The sequence below is a fragment of the Meleagris gallopavo genome, chromosome 1, assembly GCF_905368555.1.
Source record: "Meleagris gallopavo chromosome 1, MGAL_WU_HG_1.1, whole genome shotgun sequence".
NCBI lineage: Eukaryota > Metazoa > Chordata > Aves > Galliformes > Phasianidae > Meleagris > Meleagris gallopavo.
In genome coordinates this window covers 164,107,446-164,128,587 of record NC_139404.1, presented here as the reverse complement: position 1 = coordinate 164,128,587, position 21,142 = coordinate 164,107,446, and the positions used below count along the sequence as shown (strand labels likewise).

General features: G+C 38.6%; 1 protein-coding gene across 5 annotated transcripts in view; it reads right to left on the bottom strand.

Annotated features, from left to right (window-relative positions):
• Positions 1 to 21,142, bottom strand: part of DGKH (diacylglycerol kinase eta) — a 168,537-nt gene that overhangs the window by 67,376 nt on the left and 80,019 nt on the right. For 4 of the 5 annotated variants that reach the window (XM_085215804.1, XM_085215803.1, XM_085215806.1 and 1 more), the window contains 2 exons: positions 17,505 to 17,615; positions 15,109 to 15,189 (listed from right to left, as the gene is read on the bottom strand). In XM_085215804.1, the coding sequence (XP_085071930.1) occupies positions 15,109 to 15,189; positions 17,505 to 17,615 (192 nt within the window). Of the gene's footprint in view, positions 1 to 15,108; positions 15,190 to 17,504; positions 17,616 to 21,142 lie in introns of those variants that run through there. The other variant, XM_085215807.1, reaches the window with a different exon arrangement.

Below are 21,142 nucleotides of genomic sequence, written 5' to 3'. Positions count from 1 at the left end.
GTAGGAGACTGAGGTATAAATGTCTAAAAAGGTATCTAACAATTTCATCAAGAATAGATGTGTCATGTACCGTAAAAGACAATAGCTCCAATCCTTCAACTTAGGGAGTCCATAAAGTCCAAAAATTACTAAGTGTTATGAAGTTATGCAAGAGGAAGGATCACTGTATATGTCCTGCTTCTTAACCTCCTTTCATCAACAACTGCTGTGATAGTACTCCAATTCAGTAGTTTTATGTGCTTTACAGTGACTCAGTATCTTGCTTGTCCTAAACTCAGAATGATTTCCTAGATCATCTTATTTGCATTTATACAGACGACATGCTTTCTTATAAATGCTCATGGAACGCTATGATAAATTAACCTCAGTAGGATGTTTGGAGTGCATTTATTCCATGGAATTAAAGACAGTTAAACCTGCATGCAGGCATAATCAAAATTAAAATGGTTGCAATTGTCTTTAAAGTTAATTTGTGACCATGTAAACTTGGTAATCTCATCTTATTGCATGCAGCTGTATTCATACTTCTGTTGTCTGTATCCTTTCTTCTATTACATAGACCATTTTTTTCATGATTAATATTCACTGCCCCAAATATTATTATTTATAGATCATTCCTATATTATTGTTTAATATTATATATATATATTATAATCAGAGAAAAGAAGAAATTGTATAATACAATGGCAAAAGAAGTACCACAGAAACCACTGGAAGATCACTGGAGGAACAAAATAATTAAAAAAATTCTTAAATCTTGGGGGAAGTACAGTGCTAATGGTGCACATGCTGACAAAGCAACAGACAAATCAAGAAGAATGAAGAAAGACAGACAAAAGGCTTTAGAATAAGCAGATTTAATTTAGAAGATTAAGTTGCTTTGAAAATTTTCACCCTTGTCAGGTAGCCAGGAAGAAGTCATTGCTGGTTTGGGGAGAGAAAATTACCAAAGCCAGCTTCTTCAGTATATTGTAAAGTAATGAAATTGAGGTAGTGGGAATAAAAAACACGTTTAATGCGGAAGGTATAGGGAAAGAGAGAGGGTGTACAGTCTGAAAAGCCAAAGGGAAACAATAGAAATCCTGAAATATCAGAAGGAATAAAGAATGTCTGTATAGAAAGAAAAATGGCCCACTGTTGTGACGTTACTGTTCTGTTCAGAAAAATAAGGGGCTTTTTCACTGTGAATAAAGGACAGATGAAGAGGACATTTCTCAGACTGTAACCGTATAGGACTTGCCATAAATTTGGCTTTTCTGACATATTGAAACTAAGATAATTTGGCTTCTAAAAAAAGTATGCATACTCATACATATATATACACATCTAGAAATTGTATTGATGAAAATGACAAAGTCAAGTTTTACACCATTACTGCAACTTTTACTTCAAAGAGCACTTATAAGGAAAAAGCTCAACACTCAAAAAGAGATAAAATTACCATTAAATTCACTGCAGATTTGAAATAACCTTTTGCTCTTAAGAGGGCTAACTGTACCAATAAGATTCTATAAGTCTTCAACCCCATGGGCTTATATTTGGGGAACGGCTGTTTTTGAGGATGGATAGTGACAGGACAAGGGGGAATGGTTTTAAGCAGAGACAGGGGAGGTTCAGGTTAGATATTAGGAGGAAGTTTTTCACACAGGGGGTGGTGACACACTGGAACAGGTTGCCCAAGGAGGTTGTGGATGCCCCATCCCTGGAGGCATTCAAGGCCAGGCTGGATGTGGCTCTGGGCAGCCTGGTCTGGTGGTTGGTGACTCTGCACATAGCAGGGGGGGTTGAAACTAGATGATCTTTAAGGTCCATTTCTATGATTATATTCCAGGCCATTCTATGATTCTACGATTTAAGACCTGCAAAATGAAATCATATAGAACCAGGGTTCAGACAGCACATTTCCTAAATTTTAAAATTTTTCGTATCAGCAGTATTTCAGAAAATACAGGTCCCACAGGTTAGCAGCTACAGTTCTGGGTGCTTTTATATGAAAATCCTGTACAGTACAAAGAGTGGGCTAATTTAGGCAGGCAATACAGCTTTGAATTCATTCTCTTTACTGCCGTACAGAACAAAGAGACAGCTATAAACACGTCCCTTGCACATGCACGAGTTAAGATATTTAATCTCTCTTCCAAACAACAACTCTTCATCTTACCATCAAGTCACAGAAAGATCAGTCAAATATAAATTAATGTAAGGGTGTTCTAAGTAAGTATTCTTTGAATAAGAACTACAGTACTTACTGATAGGTACATCAATTAATACTGATATGGAGCACTGTCTGGAATACTTCTATGTTTTCAAAAAGAAAACAAGAGTGCGATATTACAAAATCACTGCTGTCAACAATGCAATAAAATGGCAACTCTTGTGGATTTTCTGGAATACACCTCCTCTTCTTCCCTTGTCATTGTAACTATATTTTTAAAAAAACAAGTCCTTACGTTTTATTTGTGCATGTCTGAATGTCCCTAAAGACACAAATTCACCTTTAAAAAGTGCATTAATTGTTTGGAAAAACTGGTATTTCAGAAGTTCTGAACAGCACTGTAATCTGCTATCCAAAAATCAAGCCAAAGCACCAATTCAGAGAAAACGCACACATTACATTTCCTAATCGAGAAAATAATGGTCCACATCTCGGCAGCAATTGCAAAGTACCCTACTTCCTGCAACATGATATTTGCATTAAGGTACCTTGTGCTGCTCTGAACTATTATCAAGCATTAGACTAATAGCACTTTCTATAACAGGTCTTGAATTGGCTTAGTAATGTAGAAACATCGCTTAGAACAAGAAGCAGGTGGGGGAATAGTTTTCCTCTTCTTCGAACAGATATAATAAAAATATATTTCTGGAACTAATGAAGAGAAGGCAATTTAACAGGAGAGCACACCCATACCTTTCCACTCAGGGACAGCACCTAATGCCTGAACATAAGAGAATGATTGCTTTGTGACTTCTCTGCCTATAAAATGTTGGGGAGTGAGTTCTGGGAAATACCACCGTGTCAGGACAATGGTTCTTTCCTCCTCTCTGTCTGCCCATCCATTTCTCCGATGACAAAAGATTGAGAGAATTGGGCTTGTTTAGCTTGGAGAAGAGAAGGCTTCAGGGAGACCTCATTGTGGCCTTCCAGTACTTCAAGGGAGCGTATAAAGAGGAGGGGGTATGACTGTTTACAAGGGTGGATAGTGATAGGACAAAGGGGAATGGTTTTAAATTAAGATAGGGAAGGTTTAGGTTAGATATTAGGAGGAAGTTTTTCACATAGAGGGTGGTGATGCACTGGAACAGGTTGCCCAAGGAGGCTGTGGATGCCCCAGGAGGCCAGGCTGGATGTGGCGCTGGGCAGCCTGGTCTGGAGGTTGGTGACTCTGCACACAGCAGGGGGGTTGAAACTCGATGATCAGTGTGGTCCTTTTCAACCCAGGCCATTCTATGATTCTATGATTCTGATTTCCCTATCCTCATGGAAATGAGGACCTTGTCACATTCACATGGGCCTTCTAGGATGAATGAATGCATCTCTGTCATAGGTGTTAGGGGTAGGCTGCTAGGGTTATTGATGCATGTCAATCTACCAGAGCTTGTCTGCAAACATCCCAATGATAACAGTTGAGCAACTTTCTGCAGTACTTTCAATTCTTTTATGTTAAGGATACTAAATAAATGATACAGTGCTACACTACCCAATGTGTAGTAGGTACTTTACAGTGAATTGTCAGTATTATTTTATGAGATGAGCCAAGCCAGGCAAAAGTACAAATTACCAAACAGAAAGAGCTGAGGATTTAAAAGCAAGGTGAGTAATGAATGGCTATTATATTTGCTTAAGTACAATACAGAATTTGTAATCAGATCAATTATCTGTCTATTCCACTAAAAAAAGTTGCTTCCCCCTTTTTGCTGGTCTTCTCCTATTTTAATTGTTCCCAGTCTCACAAGTAATGAAACAATGTGTTTCAACAATTAGAAATCTTAGGAGGGGAAAGAAAAGATGCCATGCAGCATCTCCCACACCACAACCAAAAGGCAGAACAAACACGGATAGCTCACAGATGCCAGTACATGGTCTGCACCAGCTTCATTTTGCAAAAGAATCTAGCCCAAGTAATTTAGGTGGTTTTGCTTGACTACATCCCCAGCAAAAATGAATAGGAGCACATCCTCCCCTCAAAAAAAACACCCAGGCAGGTGAAGGACAAGCAGGTGACAAAGACTGGTTAATATGTATTCACCAAAAGGAAGTCATGCTTGACAAACCTGATAACCTTCTATGATGAAGTGATTGTCTTGGTGAATGAAGAGAAAGATGTTTTCGTATTTCTCCAACTTGACTTCAGTAAGGCTTTAGGCACTATCCCATAAGCTGCTCATATGGAAGTTGATGAAGTTACGAGTGTAAGTATGGGCTGGATAAACACACATTGAAGCTGACTGTAAACAGCATGAATGGCTGTGTCTGTGACGCAGAGTTTAGCTAGAGACCAATAAATAGCAGTGCACCACAGGGAGTAAGTACTGGGTCCTGTTTAATATCTTAATTAATGATCTAGATGATGGGGCATAGTATACCCTCAGCAAGTTTGTAGATGACAGAAAACTGAAAGTAGTGGCCAATGCACCAGAAGGCTGACATCCAGAGGGACTGTGACAAATCACAGAAATGGACTGATGGGGAGCCACACAGACTAGGAGTGCAAAAGCTTGCATCTGAGGATAAATAACTTTTGGCATCAGTATACGTTGGGGACTGCCCAGCTGGAAAACAGCTTTGCAGAAAAGAACCATGATTCAGCAACATCCCCTTGCAGTAAAGCATCCAGCACAATGCTGGGCTGCACTAGGTAGAGTATCACCAGCAGGTCAAATGAGATGATCCTTCCTCTCTACTCCCAGTACAAGAGAGAGTTGAACATGCTGGAAGGAGTCCAACAGAGGACCACGGAGATGGTGAAGGGCCTGGAGCACCTCTCCTGAAAGAGAGGCCAAGAGAGCTGGAGCTGCTCAGCTGGAGAAGAGGAGACTCAGAGGGATCTCATCAATGTCCATCAAGACCTGAAGGAAGGTGCCAAGATGACAGAGCCAGGCTTTGTTCAGTGATGCCCAGTATCAGGATATGAGACAATGGGCACAAACTGGAGCAGAGAAGGATCCATCCAAACACCAGCAAACTGTGTTTTTGACTCGAATTGGCACAGGTTGCCCAGAGATGTTGTGTAGTTTCCCTTCTTGGAGATATCAAAAAGCCATCTGGACACAGTCCTCAACAGTCAGCTCTGCGTAGCTCTGCTGAAGAAAAGGGTTGGACCAGATGGCCTTCAGAGCTCTCTTCCAAGCTCAGCCACTCAGTGATTCTTTGAAAACAGAATCCAGTTATATCAAGAACTCCAGCTGCAACATGGAACAATAAAGCAGACGTACAAAGTGACCAGCAAAGATCATTCTGTCAGAAATCACTAGTTTCTCAGTTCTCGTGTATGCAACATCAATCAACTGCAAAAAGAAAAATATTATTCTTTCAGGAATAGAGCAGGCCAGTTACAAGACCCAGTATAGGAAAGATTTGTGATTTTGGACTGAAGAGTTAGAAATTTGTATTAAATCAATGCTTAAATATAATAAAGGCAAACAACCAGTTTTGTAAATGTAGACTGGGAACCACTCTATATAATCCAAGGTCTGCACATTTCTTTAAAGTTCTTATATAAAGTTTTGTGTTGTATGTCAGCATGCTCTTAGTGCATGCTTCACAAGCTCATTACACAATAGCAGATGGGATGGCTTCAGTGCTTAAAGGAAAACACTGAGTTATGCATTCAGTGGCATTAGGTGCAAAGTTACATAAAATAGAAGAGCAGCAATTTTCTTCTTCTGTAATACAAGATCCCTGTTTAAACATAATCCAGCTGTTCAAAGTTAAGGATCTTTGCTAGGAGAAGCAGGAAATTTATTCAGAGTTTACACCAACAGCACTGTTTATGAAATTGTTTTGTATACAGAAACTGCACCGAAGGATACTGTTTAAGGTTTCTTCAGGAGTTTTACTTAATCCTAAAGTAAAAAGAGAAAGAACAGTGAAGTGCAAAATTGCAGGAAGAATGAAAGCTGGCAATCCTCTTTCACTAATTCCTAGAGCACTGCTTGCTCTCCAGACACACCCACTACACTGGTGTCACACTATGAGTTCAGAGAAGGAAATAAAAGAAATCTTCAATTTATTTGGTCATTTTGTTGTGTTTCAATAATAATAATAATAAATAATAATAATAATAAAACTCTTAGAAAACTAAAGGAAGAAAAACAAACTTGTATTTCCTTGACCTACTTAAGAAAAAGTTCTGCTTAAAATCAAAATTGTGGAAAACCAGCTCCAGGTAAAAACAACCAGAACCAAAATATACAATGCAAACCACAATGTTCACATTTTAATGACCCCATCTTTTCTCTTCTGAAAATTGTTCAGCTTTATTGTAATAGTTCAATCCCAAGTGATTTATCTATGGATTTTAGCTTCATAGCTGAAATGCTTTATTGCTTTTTCATAATGAAACATAAAGCTTCAATGTCTCCAGACACTCCAGGGAAAGGGAGACAGTGCATCATTCAGAAATAAGGAGCTTAAAACTTGAAAGTCACACCCAAAGCTTTCCAAAGAGCTCTCAGCTTCATTACTTCTTGTCACTGTCAGAGCTGGGAGAAAATGAGCAAATGCTAAGTGGAGGAAAAAATCTAAGTGCATTGCAACTGCACACTAATTGCTTTTGTCTCTCCTTTTTTTTTTTTTTTTCTACAGCATAATTAATTTGCTATATCAGTATTTGTTTTGTTTCTGAGCTGCCTGAATACAGAAAAAAAATGGACTAGAAAATTGAACAAAATGGAATAAAAAGCACTTTCCCTCTGTTTCTGTGGTTAGAATATCGCTTAGGCTGGGAGCATCAAAAAGCCTTCTGTCATTTAGAGGCTAATCAGTATCTGTATGGAACAGCAGATAGCTCACAACTGGGGAAAAGCTGAATCCATCCAAATAGTTAGCTGTCCACTCAAGGCTGAGTCACACTGGGGAGGCCAACAGCACAGGAACCTGAACTGTTTCCAGCCATACTGCCCTTCCTTGAGATATCAAGAGGATCTGAGATATTTAGGGATGTTACTCCAGGACTTCTGTTTACCTTGCTCTAAACTGCAAATAAGGCATGGCGAATGTCTGCATGTGCCATCCGTGTCTCGAAACTGTGCTGTGCACTTCTCCTTCTGATAACACCAAGTGCAGCATTTAAAACGCAGTGTTGCTGGGAGGGGGATTCAGCTTAAGCAAAAGCATTTTAAGTAAAGGCACCTACAAAAGTGTTTGAGCTCCCATCACCAGAGTGTGCTGTTAAGACATTGTAACTGAACTTGAACTCAAAGGAAACGTAAGTCTGCCTAAACCCAGGAAACTGTTACACAACTATTACTATTTATTTTAAATTATTATGCAACTGACATAGGAGGATACAACGAAGATGAAGCCAGGTTCTTTTCAATGGTTCCCAGCATTAGGAGAAGCACTGGCACAGGCTGCCCAGAAGTGTGGCATCTCCTCCTTGGGGATCTCCCAGAGCCATCTGGATGTGGCCCTGGGCACCCTGCTCTGGATGTCCCTGCTGGGGCAGAGGATGGAACAGAGGAACCCAGGGGGTCCTGCCAGCCTCAGCCGTGCTGAGGTTCTGAGTTGAGGCAGTCTAAGGAGTATTCACACAAGACTGAATTCAGTAAGGTTAACGTGTAAACTATTTGAAATCCGTGGTTTAGGTAAGTTTATCAAGAAGCAGAAACATGTTTCAAACACAGATTCATTCTTAACAAACACATTTTTCACAAAGAAATAAAATTTCAGATAGATGTACTCAAGAGTATGCCTACAGAGTGAAGTTCAAAGGTTAATCATCTAGCTAAGAACAAGGCAGCAATACAGAATTGATTCAATTCTTCACATCTTAAAAGCACTCAGAGCAGTAACCTTAAATCTCATTACTATGGAAACTCTCCAGCCAGATCCAGAAAAGGAAGCAAACAGACAGTGACAGCAAGTGAGGGAAGTCAACTGGAAGGACAACATATCCCATCACTGGAAGTGTTCAAACTCATGTTGGATGCAATTTTAATCAAATTGATCTATTGAAAGATGTCTCTGCCCACATCAGGAAGCTGGACTGGATAATCTTTAAAGGTTGCTTTCAATATGAACCACTTCGTGATTCTATAACCATGTGGCTATGAAGCAGCTGTACCTTTTGAGGGGACTGTGGAGTACAGAGGGAACCTCAAGAAAAATTTTTGCCTGGCAATAACTGAAACCAGGAGAAACCACCCAAAGTCTGGGAGAAGCCAAAGCTGCAGAGTTGGTCAGACCACCCCATCCCAGGAGTCTCCCAAAACAGGAGTTGTGAGTTGATTTTACTTAACTACACAAAATAACCAAAAAAAAAAAAAAGGAAAAAGAGAAGCAGCAGAAAGACCAGAAAAGGTCAACACCAGAAACGGGGTCAACACACCCTTTAGGTCACTGCACACAGAAGAAAAAGCCTAAAAAAATTACTGAGGTAGAATACTGTCTGAAAAAGGCTTGAGGCTATGATCAAAGAAACAATCCAATGTTCATTGAGACTGAGCTGCAGCAAATTGAATTTTGTAAGCAACAAGGACAGCATGGGAGACATAACTCCACTGTCATCCATAAGCACTTCTGCATTTTATAAATAAATGAAGCTTCCAACCCAAACCATTCTAAGATTCCATGATTCTATGACCCTAAACCTTGGGCTAATCACTTGCAACGATCTCCAATAATAGAATCAAAATGGTGCTATATTATCCAAATAAGAAAAGAAACAAGGATAATTACGCCCAGCTCGGAGACTTTCTCTGTTTATCTTTTATTTCTCTGTTATTCAGAAAGACAGAAGTCTACAGTGCCCAAACCTAGAGAAAAGGTGAAAGGTTTGAAACTCCTTTGAGAAAATGCTCTTCGCATTTCCCCTTGATACAATTTAGGGAAAGTTAAGCCTTTCTCCTGTTCCCCAAAGAGTTCCCTGAAGCTTTCCTCCCTGAAAAAAAGCCTCATTTGGAACTCATTCTGGGTGATAAGACAGGAAGCAAAACCTGTCCAAGTCTCTAAGAAATTTTCACACCATCTACTCAACATATTGCAAAGGTCTGGCAACACACTGTTTTAAAAGCCCATAGTTAATATTAAAATTTAATTTTCTAAAATCAATTAGAAGCAGCTAATCTCGACAATGGGCACAGAGCTGACGACAGAAGAAGCAGCACTGAAATAAACTGCTAAAAAGCAATATGCCTTCAGGCCCCTGTTATAATATTCAACTTTAAATTCTGCTGAATGTCATGAATATAGTGGTTGAGTTTCTAGTACAACTGGGCAATCTCCCATTAAAACCAGCAAGTGTACAGGAGGATTCCAAGATGAGTGGAACTGGTTTATACTTTAAATTGGTTCCACGCAATTTATGCACTCGTAAACTTTACACCTATGGTCAAGATGAAGGATCAGTCAAAAATATAGGTAGGGTAATCAGAATTCTAGAGGAAAATATGATAAACTTCAGCCAATGGAGTTGCTGCAATGGATTATTTGGTCTCTCTAATCTATGTAGACAGCTCTGAAGGTAATGACTCCAATTTATTTCCATGGAAACTACAACAAAGGACACAATAGCACTAGTTTGATAGTGGAACTTCTTAGGAAAAAACAAGAGAAATACAGAAAAACAGTAAGTATATCTGAATTACAGAGAGCGTCAAATTAACAGAAAAAAAGGACCACTGGTCAAAAAATGCATAATGTGTGGCTGCTGCAGCAAACAGACAGAATGTGGAATCCAACAGGAATGCAAGGAAGTATAATTTAGAAAATATTATCAATCTCAAATGTTTATGACTTGTATTCACTTGGAACCCTTAGTGTCAATCTGGTCACTTCATTTACAAAATGACACTACAGAAAAAGAGCCAGAAGAAGAGCAAGAATGAGTAAGAGTACAAAAGAATATTTATAAAGATTATTTATCTCAGAAAACAGGCAAATCCAAAAGAAGCAACAAAAAGGATAAAACACACACAAAGAAGGGTTTACGTGCTTCCACTGGCTTTGCACAGCAGTAGGTGAGAAAGCCGAGGTTTCTACCTAAGGAAATATTTTTCCACAGAATGGAAAATTAGACTCCCATATGGCATTACTAAAACAAAGAAATCAGCAGAAAGAAAAATAAAAAAGATATTGGACATTTCTGCAAGCATACCCAGGATCACCGTAATCAAAGTAATTGGCTGGAATACAAATCTTCATTTCCAGCCAGTTTCTGATTACTAAGAACTGCAATAGGCTTTCCAGGGCAGCCAATCTGTCTACTGTAGCTTCCATCCCTTCAAGATGACCATTCTCTGAAGCTGCATATTCAGTCAATGGATTTGATTCAGAGAGCTGAAAGTCAGAGTCTACATTTGGTTGCCTGGATGACAAAGCTTCTATCACAGTTACTGGAGATTTAGTTAATTATCAGTGGAGTCTTTATTTAATTGAGCAAATATTGGAATCTTCTTTAAATGGTTGTTAATCTTATTGTTGTCACATAGATTTGAGGGTCTCTAAACCCATCACTGAATCCCAATTTGAAGATATGGCAAGCTGAAGCCCTAATTCAAGTATTATCTGGTACATTAATTACCATATTCCTAGAGGGCACCTTCCAGAAAAATAGTGAAATTATTTCCTCTGTTACTGCCAGACACAATTTGATAAAAGTTTAATCCAATCAGAATTTTCACTTTTCAGAATATAAGAAAGAAATAAGATATAAGTAAGAAATTGAGCATCTATGGTTTTGTGTAAAATTCTTATATGAACTAGAAGTTGCTTAAAACAAATGCATAAAGGCCCCTGTACAATGTAATACCTCAAAGCTAGAAATTCTACCCCGAAACTATTATTTGTTATCATATTTATCACAGAGGAGCATAATTAAATGTTTTAAACATTAATTTGGATGAGGTTAATACAGATGCAGCCACAGAATGTCTGCACATTTTATGTGAAACTAAGTTGGATTTATAATTACAAAGGGCATTTAAATCATGAACATGGCTCAGCCATCGAAAAGCATCATGGTCAACATCTACAGATTTTTTTCTTGTTGATGTGCTTTAAAAGTTCCTCACCATAAAAAGCAGGACAAATGTAGATACCTAGTCCAAAATTTAGCCTGTCAAGACCTATTTAGGAAGAAATTAATCGCTCAGAGAGTGACAGGGCACTGGCTCAGGCTGCCTAGGGAAGCTGTGGTTGCCCCATCTCTGGAGACATTCAAGGTCAGGTTGGATGGGTCACTGAGCAGTCTGAGCTGGCGGGTGGAAGCCCTGCCATAGGCTTGCAACTGCATGGTCTTTAAGGTTCGTTCCAACCCAAGCCATTCTGTGATTCTAAGGTGTTTCATAATTGCCTTTCTTGCCCCGAAGAATTTCATTACTTGAATAAAACTGTTCAAGAATCATTATATAGTTAAAAAAATCCAATTTCTTATGCCTACAGAACATAAGTATACCACTAACATTGCACTTGCCTAAGACTCCATGCTTGCACACTGGAGACCATTATTTAGTCTCATTCAGTCTCAGTCTTGTTTAGTGAACAGTGAAAATACTTTCCTAAAGGCACTTGAAATATTAGCAATTCATCTGCCATCCCTACAAACCAAAACATGTGAGGAATTACAGCTCTGGGCAAAACTGGTCACTGCCCCATTTGTTTCCATGCAACAATAGGGGACGCTGATTCATCCTAATAGTGTCCCCAAGAGGCAATATGTTGTGCAGCTACACTCCTCAGGATGCGCAGAGAGAAGATGAACAATCCATAGAGGCAGAAGCAAAGCCAAGTGGATAAAACGTTCAGCAGAGCACTCAAAAACATCAGTGAGGACTCAGCAAACCGTAGGCACAGGTAGAGCAAAAGCCCCAGTAGATTCCTATGTGGCTGATGGGGAAGGCAATGTAAATTTCTGATGGGCTGAATCAGCTTCTTCAACTGGGTTTCTCTCTTCCTATGAACTAACATGCAAGTGAAAAGAATCCAGCCCTAAGGGTCTGATTAAAAGCCTGCTGAGGCCATAGGACATCATTTCCTCTGTGTGTGAGGGCAGATAGAAATATGAAATGCATGTAATCTATTAGAAGCTACCCTAAACACACTTGCTCACTAGGAACTATTTGCTGGAAATGATTTAGCTGTTCACTGAAAAGTAATGAAGAAAAAAGCAATAAAGAAAAAGCAAATGAAAAAGATAAGCTGTTTTAAGTTTAGTAGCTCCTGATTTTCATTATGATCTATTTATTTACCTTAACATTCCCTCAGCTTCAATTTGTTTGTAGCAAGAAAGGAAAAGTAATTCTGGTGAATAAACACTGATATTTAGTTACATAAAATATTCTACAAGCACGCACATCACAAATAAACTCAATCTTAAATGTGTGTTTAAATACTAATTTTAGGTCTTGAGTTTTATCCAAAAAAGAGCATGGAAAATCTTGACACTTCTGTCCCCAAATAGACAAATTGAAAGGGGCAAAAGAAGGCAAAACAGTAGCTTCCACAAGATGTGGAGTAGGAGCTTAAGGTACATTTGTTAAAAGTGTGTTTTTCTTTAAATACCATTGCACATCCCATGGTGGATATTAATCGTAGAATCACAGAATTACAAGGTTGGAGAGGACATACAAGATCATCTAGTCCAACCATATTCCATCTAATGAAGTCTACATATGCTATTAGGCCACAGAAAAAGAAGGAATACATTAACTACAGAAGGCAAGGATTTTTTTTTTTTTCTTTTGTAACACCCTCCAAAAAATGCTACGAGATCACCTACAACATAATTAAGTGACATAGTGACATAACACTTGTAAAACAGAACAGAAAGGAAAAGAAACTTTAAGAAAGGTCAGATTATGCTTTTAAAGACAGAAGAACAAAATGTTTATTTTTTATCTGTAAGGAGTTCTGCAGGAAAGTACCACCACCTCCCCCTCAAAACCAGTGTAGGCAAGGCCAGAGGCATCTTACTTTACCAAATCATGTTGCTGGGAGACCAAGTTCAGCAAACACAAAGGAAGAAGCCAAAAGATTAAGTGAGATGATGACTATTACCATATTTCACAGTTGAATCAGATGGCACTTCAGTCCTGAATTCAACGCACCAGTTATTTTTCAAAATGAATTTTAGGACTCCTTAGAGAGAGCACTGTTTGCTCCAAATTACCCAGGACATGAAAACAAATTGGTTTCTGAATTTGTTAAAGCTGTAGGCCCCAAGATTTCTTTTTCACTGCTGTCTTCCCCAGAAACCTTGATGCTAGTTACAAAGCATGACTTTGGTGAACAGTGAATGGATTTAAAGGACTCAACTTGAAATTAAAACACCAAACACTTGCTTTAAGAAACAGCAAGGAAAAAAAAGCCAAAATCATAACACCTTACTCTCTCAAAATTTCACCAAGAAGAATATCTTATTTTGTGATGCAGTAACTTCTTTTCTTTTTTCCCATTAAAGAAACTACAGTGAGTGAAGTTTAGAACATCAGGGAATGCTGAGTTTTAAGTGTTGAATATTCCTGAATAACAAGTTACAGTCATAGTTATTCTCAACTCATGATCTTTGCACATCTCCTGATTCCTCAGCTTTCCTGATACCAGCCTGACAGCTGTAATTTTGTACAGGGGACAGACAGAAGCAGCTTCCCAGCAATGAGAAGAACCTTTTTGGAAGGTGAGCTAGTACATCACACCGTCAACCCTCATCAGAGACCTTCAGTCAAATTAGGCTTTTTAATTAAAATTAAATTAGTCTTTTTAATCGTCAGCAAAGAAACTTATACTGACATAACAGTTTTGTCCGGATTTCAGAATGCCCTCTCTCTGCCCAGGGAGGTAGTGGATGCCCTGTCCCTGGAAACACTCCAGGTCAAGCTGGATGAGGCTCTGAGCAACCCGATCAAGGTGTAGATGTGCCTGTTCATTGCAGGGGAGTTAGACTAGATGGCCTTTAAAGGTTCCCTCCAACTCAAACAGTTCTGTGATTCTATAACATGCTGGGCTGCCCAGGCTGATGTGAACATATCTTTGAAGTTTTCTGAATGCTTCAGTGGCTGTCTGATAAGTACTAGCACAAGGAAGAGCTGACAACGCATCGAGGAGCCCTGCATTGGACTACCTTGAATTATAATACTGACAGAACAGACCATCTATGATAATAAAAATCCTCAGGAAAAAAGAAAATCTGCTTTTTAATAGAGAGTAGGGGATATGTAGTGTAAGAGAAATTATACTGTTGCAGTTACTGCAACAATTTGTGACCTTTAGAAGGACAACGTGACCCACAGTCTTCCCCATTGCTTTTTCTTGTTCAAAGAATTTACTTTCCCAGCATAGAAAGTGTGTCCAACATTTTCACTTAATTCGAGATGTAATTAAACAATAGATGGCAAGACCTCTGTTCAAAACACACTTGTGAACTTACAAAACTGGGGATTTATGAAGACTCTTATTTCTTATACTACTATCAGATTCAAGGTGCAGTTGTGAGGCCGCTTTTTCACATAACTTAGAAATTGTTAAAATAAGGATATGATCAGTAGTGAAAAAAAAATATAAAATAGACTTCAATATTACAGAATAGCAAAAATATTACTGGAAATTAAAGCAATAACATAATTACATTTGAATCAATCTAGCATGCCACTTCAAAGACAAACTACAGGATAAAACCAAAATTACTAATATCAAAGCTTGATAAATTTTTAATGCCTTATATCAGCATCTTTTGAAGTAAATGCTACCTAATAGATAGATATCTAACCTTCCAAATTCCATTTAAAAAATTCATCTGCAAAGCTATCAATAGCTGATGAGATATGTCATTTTCAAATAAAGGACATTTCATTTCCAAACAGAGGAACATGAGAAGGTATTCAGAGGATTACTGTTTTACTGATAATGTTCTATTTGCACCTTTCAAGACCAATATTATAATGGTTCCATACCGTGAAGCTGTTGTTGACATTTTTTGTGCTCGATTCAGCTACGCTGGCATCAGACAGGTCAACTTCATCAAATATTAGAGACTGTGAATGGAAAAGAACACAAAAATGTTGAATATATCCTGGGTCCAATGTGAAGCATGCTTACACTCTCTGCTTTCATTTCCTCATGTCCACTCCAATTGGAAGATAAAAACAAAATAAAAGCAAAAAAGAAATAACAGAAAACACTATTGAGGTGACAGAACTTCCTACCTCACCACCAAATACATTTCTATTTACTAAGAGAATGCAAAACAGTGGCTCCCAAAATGCATACTGCACTTAGGTTTGAGGCAACTCCAGATATCAGTACAGACTGGGAGAAGAAATCATTGAGAACAGCCCTGACGAGAAGGACTTGGGAGTCCTGATGGACAAAAAGCTGGACGTGAGTCAGCAGTGCATGCATGCAGTTTGAAAGGCCAACAGTTTCCTGGGCTGCAGCAAAAGAAGGGTGGCCAGCAAGGGAGGGAGAAGATTGTCCCCTTCTACTCAGCCCTTGTGTGGGCCTGTCTGGAGTACTGCATCCAAGCCTGGGGGTCCAGTACAGAAGGAATGTGGTCCTCCAGAGAAAGGCCATGAAAACGATCTGAAGACTGGAGCACCTCCCCTGTGAAGAAAGATTGAGGGAGTTGGGCTTTTTTGGCTTGGAAAAGAGAAGGCTCTGGGGAGACCTCAATGCAGCCTTCCAGTACTTGAAGGGGGAAATTAATTTTTACATGGTCTGATACTGATAGGAAAAGGGGGAATGGCTCTAATTAAAAGAGGGGAGATTTAGGTTAAATGTTAGGAAGAAATTTTTTAGTCAGAGAGCGGTGAGGTGGTGGCACAGGCTGCCCAGAGAGGTTGTGGATGCCCCATTCCTGGAGACATTGAAGGCCAGGTTGCATGCGGCCCTGGGCAGCCTGAGATGGTGGGTGGCCACCCTGTCCATGGCAGGGGGTTGGAGCTAGATATTTCTAGGGTCCCCTCCAATCTAAGTAATTCTGTGACTCTATGATATTGCCTTAAAGCCAGATAGATACAACTTCGGGGTATCTACTGTGTACCTTAAATGCAGTAGAGAGGTGAAAGAATCACACATAGTAAAATAAAAATGTATTGATCAGTTATACAATGGAATTCATGAAAGAGAATCTATAATACGATATCTGTAAAGAGGGAAAATGGAGCTCAAGAGCCACAAAGGGACATGAAGCAGAAGAAAGAATAACAGATTTGCCTTGCTCTTTTTTAATCATATCTCACCCTTTCTCTTTTATGCTACAGGAAGGAGAAATAAAATAATTGCTTACTGTATGATCCAGCATGCAATCAGTGTTTGGAGAGACTTAGCAAGTCTGGGGAGTCAGTGCTGCAGGGTATTCATGCAACTGCCTACTCACTGCTCCTCCTTTTCTCATCTTTATGACACAGATAACATTGCCATTCTCACAGCTCGTATCTGTAGTGTTTTTTAAGACTTATAAACTGCTTGGGGTAGCAACAAGTGCAGAAAAGTGTAACAGCACAGGTACTTCAGTGCTAGACTCCCTGCAGAGATTACGTCTTCCTTGATTCATCACAGCTGTACAAGTGTGTAGTATGTAACCATAGTCAAGAGTCATAGAAAGAGAGGTTTTAGTGCCTCAGTTATAGAATATTATTAAGAGGATTGGCTAGAGAAGATGATGGAGACCTAAAACACGTCACCTACATCTCCAGTCAGATGCTGCAACACCACAGGATACAGAAAAGTAATGACCGTTGCTATGGAACAGCACAACCCGAGCCTCTTCAACAAGGCAAAATGCTCTCATTCCAGTCATGAGGTGGAGGAAGGAAATGTCTTCAAGATAGGACAGAAGCATTCCTCTCTGCCCACCTGAGAATTTCCCACTACAAATTTCAATTGATAGGAAACACCTTTTCCCCATACAAATAAGTTTTGGCAGAAAAACTTCCTATTTAGATTTTGTGTGACCATTTGACCCCTTTAAGAGCAATATGGACATCAAAACTGAAGAGCTTTAATGCAGTTTGTGAGATAGCTTCTAAGCATTATTCGATTTTTACTTTTTTTGAAGACATGGATTTGTTTGAGAACAACCACCCTCTAAGAACAACTGCAGAAGATGAATTAATAGTTGGTTTGAATAACCCAAGAAGTTAAAAGAACAGTGATAAACTTGACTTCCAAATGTAAAAAATCAAGAGATATCATGTCTTCCTTAATTAAAGCTAGTTTAGCATACTGCTCCTTATATACAATACTACTATTATTGAAACAATCACTAATAAGTCATTAGATTATTGATATTCTAAAACCTAAGCAGAATTGAAGTATGTGGCATTAGATGCTAGTATCATTGAATTACCTTCGAATCCTTAGCATAGTAAAGGGTACGACCTCGAAGCTTGAAGTAACGCTTTTTCCACCTCTGAAAAGAACTGGTTTGCTTCAGTAGTAATCCTTCTTTTATACTTGTCTGAAAAATATTAAAATACAGTAGGCAAGGTAAGTACATATCTAAATAGCTAAGCATATAGATCAAAGTTATTAGTTTTTTTTTCTATTATTTATGTTACACGTATTGTATAGATTTCTAACTATTCACATTAAATTGAGACTAACTCTCTGGGCAACCAAAAGGCACAGCTATTTTTTCAATAATGCTAATTTTGTATGAAAAACAGAAAGGCAATCAAGAGGCATATAATTGTTGTGAAGATCACCACAACACAATTCAAGTGTTTGGACAGCTACAAAACCACAAATTAAAGCAAGAGCCAACTGGTGGTGGCACAACACAGACAAATGCTAAAACCAACCTACGAGAGGTCATTTTCAGTGCCAGAGTCTGATTCCATCGAGTGGAGAAATGATCACCACATAGGCCATAATTTAACAAGGTGCTTAAAAGTGTCTCGTTCAAGCATAGGAATTATGCAAGTTGTGCATGACTCCAAGTACCTTGCTGAACTAAACTCTTCAGCATGCACCCAGCATACAAATACAATTACAGAATCACAGAATCACAAAAGTTGGAAAGGATCTACAGGATCTAGTCCAACTGTCCTCCCATCACCACTGCTACCACAAGCACTAAACCATATCTTGTAGCTCCTCATCCAGATGCCTCTTGAACACTGCCAGGGACGGCGACTCCACCACCTCCCTGGGCAGCCATTCCAGTGCCTGACCACTCTCTGAGAGAAAAAGTTCTTCCTTATGTCTAACCTAAACCTCCTCTGGTGCAACTTGTGGCCATTTCCTCAGGTCCTGTTTGTTGTCTGGGAGAAGAGGCCAAACCCCTCCTCATCACAACCTCCCTCCAGGCAGTTGTAGAGTGCAATGAGGTCTCCCCTGAGCCTTCTCTTCTCTAGACTAAACAATCCCAGCTCCCACAGCCGCTCCTCATAAGACTCGTGCTCCAGATCCAAACCATTCAGTTCCAAACTGAACCCTGCATATGTACAGCCCATTCCTTGAAATTCAGAAAGCGCAAATTAGTGTATTTTAGATGTGCACACAGCTTTAGCCACCATGTGTGAGATTCATCAACACAAGGACATAAATTCTCCACTTAATCAGACAAAATGACACCACACAGCTAGTTAATGGCATGAATCCTGCAATCCATTTTCTTCAGCTTTCAAGCTTGCAAAGAGTATGAGAAAACATAAGTGCATTTGGATATTATATTCCAAAATGGTCTCTAATGCATAACATTTCCAATTTGTATTGCAGAAATGCGATGCAAATCTTGTAATACAATTTCTAGACAACATGATATAAATATCATCTGAAGTTATTCTAGACTTTTCAAGGCTTAATCTGATCTGATTTAAAGTTCATAAACATTTTTGTCTGATATGATGTATAAAATCACCCTAAATTTCAGTGCAAGTTAATAAAAATATAGAAAACCCAGAAAGCACTTAAACATTCCTACCATTTCCTTTGAATGAGAGGCATCATTGCTATGAACATCGCACCCTTCATTTAGATATTTCTAATGCAATAAATTCCAAATACAGCCCAATGACCACAAAGCAATTGAATTAACGCTCTCTAAAAGGCAGTCCTCTCAGAAGAGATACTGTGGACGAAAGTTTTGCATTTACATGTCAGTGGTTCAGAACATGGCATCCTGTCAGCTGCTCCTTTCGAGCTGAAGAGTAGCAATTCCCAACTGAAAAGAAATGGAGAGCATGCTCACACAACCTCATGAGTGCCTGTAATTTTCTGACCAGGCCCAATGATAAGCTATTTTTACATGACATAAATAGATTTAATCAGTTAGCAATTCATCCAGTTGCAAGCACATATTCAAAGCCTGTTTAGTGTAGCCATGCAGCACTTGTGTTTCGCAGTGCTCCTGGAGATTTCCAAAGTTATCACACAGGATGGGATTAGATGGCTTCTATGTTTGTCAAGGGAAACAATAATTCGCCTGCATAGTAAGCACCGTTTTAGGGAAAAAAAATCCTAAATGGAAGGAAATCCATGTTCACTGAAACACGCTAAACATTCTAAGAAAATCAGAACATAAATATTACACTGCATGCTATCAGGAATTTTAAAAATCTGGTCAAAGAATATTAAACCTCTTTAGATCTTGATTTATTACTTGCTAAAAATGAAATTTATTCTTTCATGCCATTTTTACACTTACAAAAGGTGTAAAAAGTAAGGAAAAATATCTATTGCTCCTTATTTTTATTCATCTCTTAGAACACTTCTATCTCTAAATTCAAACCAAGAGCTTCTACATTAAATCCATTTTGCATTCAGCCCCTTGAAATTAACTCACCGCAATCAAATAACTGTACATGCTCTGTAGAATGTATTTTTGTATTGAAATGCTAGAAGAATACCAGATTGATAAATATTTCCCCGAGGAATGTAAGCACTTCATGAAACATACATCTGAAGTCTACATTTTACCAGAAATATGTATTCTGGTCTGAAATTTAAGCATGTCAAATAGCCAATTCCACAGCTACAGACTCCAAATTTGAGCCTAAAGCTTTGGCCCAGTATCTTTAATTAACTTCATTTAGCCTTTAAAATGTGCAGAAAACCCCCAGCTGCCGACTGAATCGTTAGTTAATCTGCTAATAAGGCCTTCCTGCATCTACATAAAAGCCACAACACTTACAGGAATTTAAGACTGGATAAGGCCTCCCAGGGTACTGAATTTGAATACGTACAGCTAGGTCACGTAAAGTTTTTTAAAAACATTCATCAGGATATAGCTACATCAAAAGCAAAGCATTCAGTACCTTTTCTCTCACAACTGCAGGTAGAGCAGTGCTCCAAGATCCCACTGATCTGAGAAACCTTCTTCTAATTAATCTCAGCTGGACATTAAATCTGAAGCATAAGCAGTAATCGTTGCCAATTATATTAACTTCTTGCCTACTGCAATTTAGAAGAAAGAAAAAGATGCACATCCCACAGTTCTATACTACTTAACACATTTAGAGAATCACTGCTCATCTGCTTGCCAGTCTCCGGCTTCCCCATTCAGCCAGTTGTACAACCCAGTAATACAACATCCCTCCAGAGGTATGCAGCTATGATAAAGGCAAATGGTTAATGAGTAAACAAAGACTCACAGTTAATATGAACGACATCACAGTATGGTTTCCTTTAGTTACCACTGAGCTTGGACATGCTTCAATGCAAGACTGAACTAACAGCTAACAATCTCTACTACTTTAGCCATTAACAATTGGAAAAATGATTCACAGTATTACAATCACATCACAGAACTCCACAGTTGCATATTTTCCTAAAGAAATGTAATTATCATATTATATTTTATACAGCTAAGAAGGTATAAATTTATAGACAACAATCCAAGAACACGGGATGCAACTCTGCATCACAGTAATCTGAATGATAATAATAAATGGGATTTGTGCACATTTAGATCTTGAAAAGAATTTGAGGCATCTTCTTTCATATCAGCAGATTTTTAAATCTTCCATATGTAATATTTGAATA